This window comes from Crocuta crocuta, unplaced genomic scaffold (genome assembly GCF_008692635.1).
Source record: "Crocuta crocuta isolate KB4526 unplaced genomic scaffold, BGI_CrCroc_1.0 scaffold96, whole genome shotgun sequence".
In the NCBI taxonomy this organism is placed as follows: domain Eukaryota; kingdom Metazoa; phylum Chordata; class Mammalia; order Carnivora; family Hyaenidae; genus Crocuta; species Crocuta crocuta.
In genome coordinates, this window is record NW_027531522.1 from 3,953,541 (window position 1) to 3,960,685 (window position 7,145).

A 7,145-nucleotide genomic window follows, 5' to 3' on the forward strand; every position below is an offset into this window, starting at 1 on the left:
CATCCTTGGAGAATCCCCTCCTCCATCCCTGTTTTTGTGTGCAGATCAGGCTTCAGCCCTTTCGTCAGGGGCACCTCCAGTTTCTTATTTTGGGCAGTGAGAAACACCAGGCCTGTTAAACTTCAGATCCTTGCATTTCATTCTGTTAAGCTTTGTCCCGTTTTTTATTCTGATAGAAGAACCGAGGGCTCAGTGCAGTTGACCCTAACAGTTCGCAGTAATGCGCTGTCTTCACATTTAGGGTTTTTCATGTCATGTTTATGACATTATTTTTAAATTATTCATGACAAATGTAGGGAGTTGGTCTACCAGGCCCCTCCCATAGCTTTTGTGAAGAGCGGCATTGTGTTTTTATTTCCTCAAAACTCTGACTCAGCATATGAGTATTTGAAAGTAGGGGCGCCTGGCTGGCTCAGTCGGGTAAGCATCCAACTCCGGCTCAGGTCATAACCTCACGGTTTGTGAGTTCAAGCCCCACGTCGGGGTCTGTGCTGACAGCTCAGAGCCTGAAGCCTGCTTGGGATTCTATATCTCCCCCCTCTTTGCCGCCCCCACCCCACTCGTCCCCTATCTTTCTCTGTTTCTCAAAAACGATTAAACATTTTAAAAAATTTAAAGAAAGTATTTGAAAGTAGATCAGTGTCCCCTGAGAATGCATTATTTGTCCATTTTGGGTATTCATTCATGCTGCCTTATTTTTTACCTACTTGCTTTCAGGTCTTCCTCTCACACTAGATCACAAACTCCTCCAGGACAGAAAAGCTGACCACTTTTGTTTTGCGTTCCTGTACACGGCAGTCATTCAGTAACTGCTTATTGAATCAAATCTTTGGATTTTTGACCACTGCGACACTTGCATTGTAAAGATAGCGATTCTGGCATTAGTTTTATCAAAAATTGCCAAACTTGAAATTTTTGCAAAGTCAAAAACAAGTAGCAAAGCTACAGATTTGGAATTGTGTAACATGTGTATATACATACACAGACAGATGTGAGCAGCTTACATAGAAGAAAAGTGAGCAGTTTCAGGCATTTGAGAAATGGTTTCATAGGGGCACCTGGGTGTCCCCATCAGTTAAGTGTCCGACTTTGGCTCAGGTCATGATCTCACGGTTCGTGGGTTTGAGCCCTGCAACAGGCTGCTTCGGATCCTCTGTCGTCCTCTCTCTCTGCCCCTCCCCTGCTCTTGCGTGCTCTCTCTCTCAAAAATAAACATTTTTTAAAAAGCAAAAGAAAAATGGTTCTATAGCTCTATGCAGTGGGTTTTATCACTCTGAATAATGGGTAGGGCAGTATGGTGAGCAGGAAAGAGAGTATGTTCTTTCCTTGGATTTTCTTTTTTTCATTGAGCTCACACCAGTGGGAAAGAGAGCCATTCAGACATTCATTAGTATAGTAAGAAGGACAATATCTTCTGGTGGAAGAAATAAGCTATGATGAGCTAAGCTATGATGAGCTGACAGGAGTGGGGAGGGGTTTTGATTGCACTTGAACTCTCCCAGAATGCAGGTTGCGTGAAGTTAAGTAGAATAATCCACACGAGTTTCAGATTAGATGCCCATATCATTCTACAGCATAAGCTAGTTTTGTTCGGCTTGTGACCAGTGTTTCTCCGTTACTTTGCGTTCGTCAGGTCAGTGTACGGACCGCTCAGTCGCCAGCCCACCACCCTCTTGTTTATTTGTAAAGGATAGAACTTCTCATCTTAGTATGTTTCATATTAAAAGAAGACCTTTTCCTTTGGCATTGTCCAAATAAATGCAAACCGTTTTCTCCTTGGTGGGGTGGTGAGCAGGAAGGCTTAGAAGGGCAGGCGGCTAACCTCTGGTCGCACATTCTCCCCAATGGAGAAATTCAATCGGATTCTGGACGGTGCTTTTACTGAGACAAGATAACATGTTATTTGTAACTTGAACCCAGCAGAGGCTACCCAAAAAGTGTCAGGGGTGTGGAGTTGGGTTGTACCCATAAGAAAATTGAAGGTTCCTAACAAAGAATTCCAAGAATACAAACTCTATACTTAGACTTCTTGTAAGAAAGTGAATCCAGGAAAGCAGTCAGGTTCGTGTCCATGAAAACCATGAAATGTGTTACAAAACTTCATGATATGGAGTACGTGTGACCCTCCACTCCTCGTGGGAATGTTTCCAGCGGCCGTAGCTCACTGGTGCCCCCTGGCGGTATTCAAGCCACCTGACATTTTGTTGCCTTGAGTCAAAGACTTCCCGCAGTGAACCAGGGGGACCCAATTTCCCTGGGGTGGAAACTTAATGGCATATATGGGTTTTTTCCTTTCATTTTATTCAAGCTTCTTTCATTCTGTTTGTCATTTGCTTTAGGCCAAAGAACTACCGACTTTAAAGGATAATGATTTCATTAACGAGGGCCAAAAGATTTATATTGATGACAACGACAAAAAGACGTTCCTGGAAAAACTGAAAAAGGATGTCGAGGTAAGAAAAGTCACTCTAAAGGGCGGTCCCATTGTAGAAGTGTCAACCCTCTTGGTTTTCAGAAGCTTCTTCAATCATCTTTAAGTCTGCACCCAAGGCAAAAATGTCTGTTGTACATGATCAACATCAGGTATAAACAGGTGTATCTCATACGTGACCTGGTTTAGAAGAGAAGTGTGCTAGCTCCCCAGCTCCTCTGGACCCCAAACCGAAGAGAGCACCTCAAGTCTTCTGCTGGGCGCCCCCCCACCCCCACCCCACTCCGGCCCAGGTTCCCATGTTCTTTGGTGAGAGAGTCTGTGCAGTGGAAGCTGGCTCACGGCGACTGCCCATGGCCACCAAAGTGTGGGTGCCGCAGAACCATGGTGTTCCGTCGCACATCAGAGCATTTCAAAAGCAGACGTTTAGTAATCACATCTCAGGGTTAGTAAACACGGCCCCGGCCACCTAGTGCTTGGACATTTCCAGTGGTCTCTGTGATAGTAGCGTCATTATGCCCACTGCGCCTGCACGTGGTGGGAACAGTGCAAAGGCGGCTTGCGACACCAGCATCGTGGGGGGGTGGGGGGGACGGTTGTGACGCATCAAATACTGTGTGAAAATGGGCTTTTTGTCCATAATGAAGTTTTCTTTTTTCACTGTTATTTTGTTTAGGAATTAAAAATTTACTTTTCCTGCTCTCCTGTTGGACTTCATGTTTCCTTTAGAAATCAATCTGGGAAAAGTTATTTTCTTGAAATTTGTTAGGTTTATAAGGCAGGGCAGAGAGAATTCTGATTTAGACAGTTACTGAAATAAGTTTTTCTGAGCTGTTACTTTTGTTCATATGTATGCGTGAACGTGGTATGCTTATTAATTTTTTTACTTTATTTCTTTAATTTGTTTTAAAAAAAATTTTTTTTTAATGTTTTATTTATTTCTAGGAGAGAGAGACAGCGTGAGCAGGGGAGGGTCAGAGAGAGAGGGAGTCACAGACTCCGAAACAGGCTCCAGGCTCTGAGCTGGCAGTCAGCACAGAGCCCGACGCAGGGCTCGAACCACGAACCGCGAGATCATGACCTAAGCAAAAGTCAGACGCTTAACTGACTAAGCCACCCAGGCGCCCCTAATTTATTTTTTTTAATGCTTATTTATTTTTGAAGGAGAGAGAAAGAGATAAGAGTGTGAACAGGGGAGCGACAGAGAGAGAGGGAGACAGAATCTGAAGCGGCTGTCAGCAGAGAGCTTGATGCGGGGCTTGAACTCATAGACCGTGAGATCACAGCCTGAGCCAAAATAAGACATTCAACCTACCGAGCCACCAGGCACCTCTACTTTTTTTACTTTGAAATCCAGTCCCACGCACACCAATACAGCCCTACTACTTAGAGACAGGCTTTGTGGAAAGTTCTGTTCATGTCATTAAACAAAAACAATTAAAATGGCTTGAGCCAAAGGATGAGTGTCATGTATGAGACTGCATCCGCTGCGAGGGCTGCGCGGTTTTACAATATTCTTTTCACTGTTCTAACAACTCTTTCATTGTGAGATGCCCAGACTGACTGAAGGAGTTCATAATTATTTTTAGGTCATGAATTTATTTTCATTAAAAAAGTTTATCTTTTTTTTAACCCTAGCTAGTGTGTATACTTCAGTTAGAACATAAATATTATTTATTTGTGAAGGATACAACTGCCTACTTAAAAAGAGAATTAGAGGAGCACCTGGGTGGCTCAGTCAGTTAGCGTCCTACTTTGGCTCAGGTCATGATCTCACAGCTCGTGGGTTCAAGACCCGCTTTGGGCTCTGTGCTGACAGCTCAGAGCCTGGAGCCTGCTTTGGATTCTGTCTCTGTCTCTCTCTATGCCCCTCCCCTGCTCACGCACTGTTTCTCTCACAAATACAAATAAGCATTTAAAAAAGAGAGAGAGAAGTAGGAAAAAAGTGTATCATGTAACATTTTTTCTCCGGTCTTTCATCAGTAAGCATTTATTTTTCCAGTGTTGTCAGTGGCTATTATTATAATACATATTAAACATTAAACATTTCCCTTACTTTGGTGTCAACTGGATCTAACTAATAACTAAGTACTCTAGGAAGACCTTCTCAGTTTCAGGTTTTTATTCATTAATCAGTGAATCTTTGATCCTGAGAATAACATGGGTTGAGCAATTATGGTAAACATCCTTTAGGGTTATGTATGATTTGCCAAAAAAAAATTGTTTTCATCCTCTTTTCTGTTGGCTGTGTATCAGCAGGATATTTAGACTCCAGAAAGCATGTAACTGAATTCATTCACATTTACAGTTGAATTACATAAGGATCCTCTTAGCCCTTTTGTTGTCTTAATAATGTCGTTGATTAGAGGATTTGGATAGTTTAATCCCATACATGGCTCTCACACTTAGCTGTTTTGTTGAAATGGAAGCAAGGCATAAAGCATTCAGTAAAAAAAATTCTTAATGGCTGATACAAGTATCTTTAGTTTTGAAATTCATGCAGAAGCATCATTAAATTTTTAGGCAGGTAATTATGGTGAAGTAGCTTGACATCTGATCTTGATAAATGAAACTATCTAGTTTCATTTTTTCATTAACACTGTGCTTTCTAAGTTGGCTGACTGGCCTGTTAGTTTTTTGGAGGGGATGGGATCGGGGGATAAGTACTTTTTGCTTTTTACTCAAGACGTAAAGTAAAAGATGAATTTATTATAACTCAATAAGTCATCTGCTTTTTTATAGTTTTTTGAAATGTTTATTTTTGAGAGAGAGCACGCAAGCAGGGGAGGGGGCAGAGAGAGAGGGAGACTGAGGATCTGAAGCGGGGCCCACACTGACCACAGAGAGTGCAGTGTGGGGCTCAGACTCACAAACTGTTGAGATCATGACCTGCTGAGCCAAAGTCCAATGCTTAACCAAGGGAGCCACCCAGGCGGCCCCGTAACCTGTTTTTGTAGCAAAAAGAAATGTCATGAGAATCTAGCTGCTTTTTTTTTTTCCTGTAACCAAAATATATATAGCATATAGCAAAGAAAGCTTAGCATGTAACTAACTACATATAGGTGAGCCCTTTTCTCCGAAAGAAGGTGCTCTATGGAGAGTGAAAACCACTTTGCCTTCTGGTCTGTGTATTGTCAGCACCCGATCCTGACTGCAGACAGTCGACACCCATCTCTCCTCTCACTGGCTCACACTGGGATCCCAGTGGTGTCTGGGAGCGCCCCTTCCCCAGGGCATCTCAGCTGTTGTGTTTCTGGGCCCGCAGCCTTGCAAGTGGGAGGGAGGGGGTGGCGGGGAATGGTGGGCCAGCCATATCGACGGAGCCACGCGTAGAGACAGACTCCTTCCCATGTAGACATTGTCTCTTTCATTCGTAACTCCTGAGGATGAGTGCTGTGCTTTCCCAGTCTGTGGATGAGAAAACTGAGCCCAGAGACTAATTTACTCAAAGATACCAGCTGCTAAATTCAGACTGGGACTGGAGGCTATCAGAGGCCACGCTCCTAAACTGCTCTGGTGTAAAACGCAAATTTAAAAACATTTGCAAGATTGCAGGTAAGATTTTGTTTCCTGATAAATGATCCAAAGGAGGATTATTACAACTTTAAACAAGTGATAGGAGATAACTGTGAAATAGGGCTGGTTGGAATTTTAATTCTGCATCGCAGATGTGTTAGGAAGTGGTAATTCAGTAGAACAAATGTGTTAATAAATAAAGTGAGTTTAAGTGTTGTGAAAGAGAGTTTATTAATGGCTCTCTTCCCATGTCGTTTTCTAGAAGGGTGACAGGGCTCGTTAAAGATCTTGAGGAAGACACTAGCTCAGAGATGTGACATAAAGAGGGATTAATCATGAAGGAATCAGATTAGGTGGGCCCTTCTGAGGGAAAAAGAAGCGGACCAAAGATCTGGCAGATAATTTTTAGCAAGTTGGAAAAGGAGGAACGGAGAGGGGCCTAAAGATTATAGATTTAAAAATCGTCATGCTTTGAAATCTTAGATACTTAAATCAGTAAATTTGAGTCAGAAGCTTAAAGGGATGCAGAGAAAACAGAGCAGATATGTATTAGGTTCCTTCATGTCAGCTGGAGGCAAACCCCAGCAGTGGACCCCTTAACTCCTCCCCAGCCACGTGGAATCTTCCAGGCCATGGCAGTTTTAAGACAGCCAGCCAGAATTTTCTCGAACAAGAATCTCGAGTTTATTGCCACCTTTCATTTCCCTCTGCTACAGAGGAGATGGAAAATAAGGTTTATGAAGATAAGAGCTAGTGGGCTCTTCCACGCGTCTCTTCTTGGCCCACCTAACTCGAACCTGTGTCCATGTTAAAGTGTGTAGCTGTTGACAAAGGCCTTCCACCCTGATAACGGCAACGCGAGCAATTACAGTAACAGCCTCCATCGTTGCACCTGTGCAAGGCCTCGGGCAGGGGCAGGCTGACATCAAACTTGCATTTTGAAAAGATCCTCCCTTCCCAGAGGACTGAGGGGTGAGTTCTCACACCATCGACCTGTACCACTCCTCAGGAACCTTCCAAGGACCCGGGAGGAGCAGGGATGGAGAGAAGGGGGCCTTTGTCCCCCCACCGCACAGCAGGGTGACACCTGGCCCGGCCAAGCCACCCCCTCCCCCATCTGCATCCACCACACACAGCTCTGGGGAGATGTTGGTAGCCCAGTGTCTGCGGCTGGGCCCAGACCTGGTGGGGGGCGGGG

General features: G+C 43.9%; 1 protein-coding gene and 1 long non-coding RNA gene across 3 annotated transcripts in view; one reads left to right on the forward strand and one right to left on the reverse strand.

Moving 5' to 3' along the window:
* Positions 1-7,145, forward strand: part of PIP4K2A (phosphatidylinositol-5-phosphate 4-kinase type 2 alpha) — a 182,203-nt gene that overhangs the window by 163,939 nt on the left and 11,119 nt on the right. Inside the window, exon 7 of one of the 2 annotated variants that reach the window (XM_077772485.1) lies at positions 2,340-2,453. In XM_077772485.1, the coding sequence (XP_077628611.1) occupies positions 2,340-2,453 (114 nt within the window). Of the gene's footprint in view, positions 1-2,339; positions 2,463-7,145 lie in introns of both variants that reach the window. The other variant, XM_077772486.1, reaches the window with a different exon arrangement.
* LOC144238648 (uncharacterized) overlaps positions 1-7,145 on the reverse strand; it is a 32,297-nt gene that overhangs the window by 5,878 nt on the left and 19,274 nt on the right. The window lies entirely within an intron of this gene.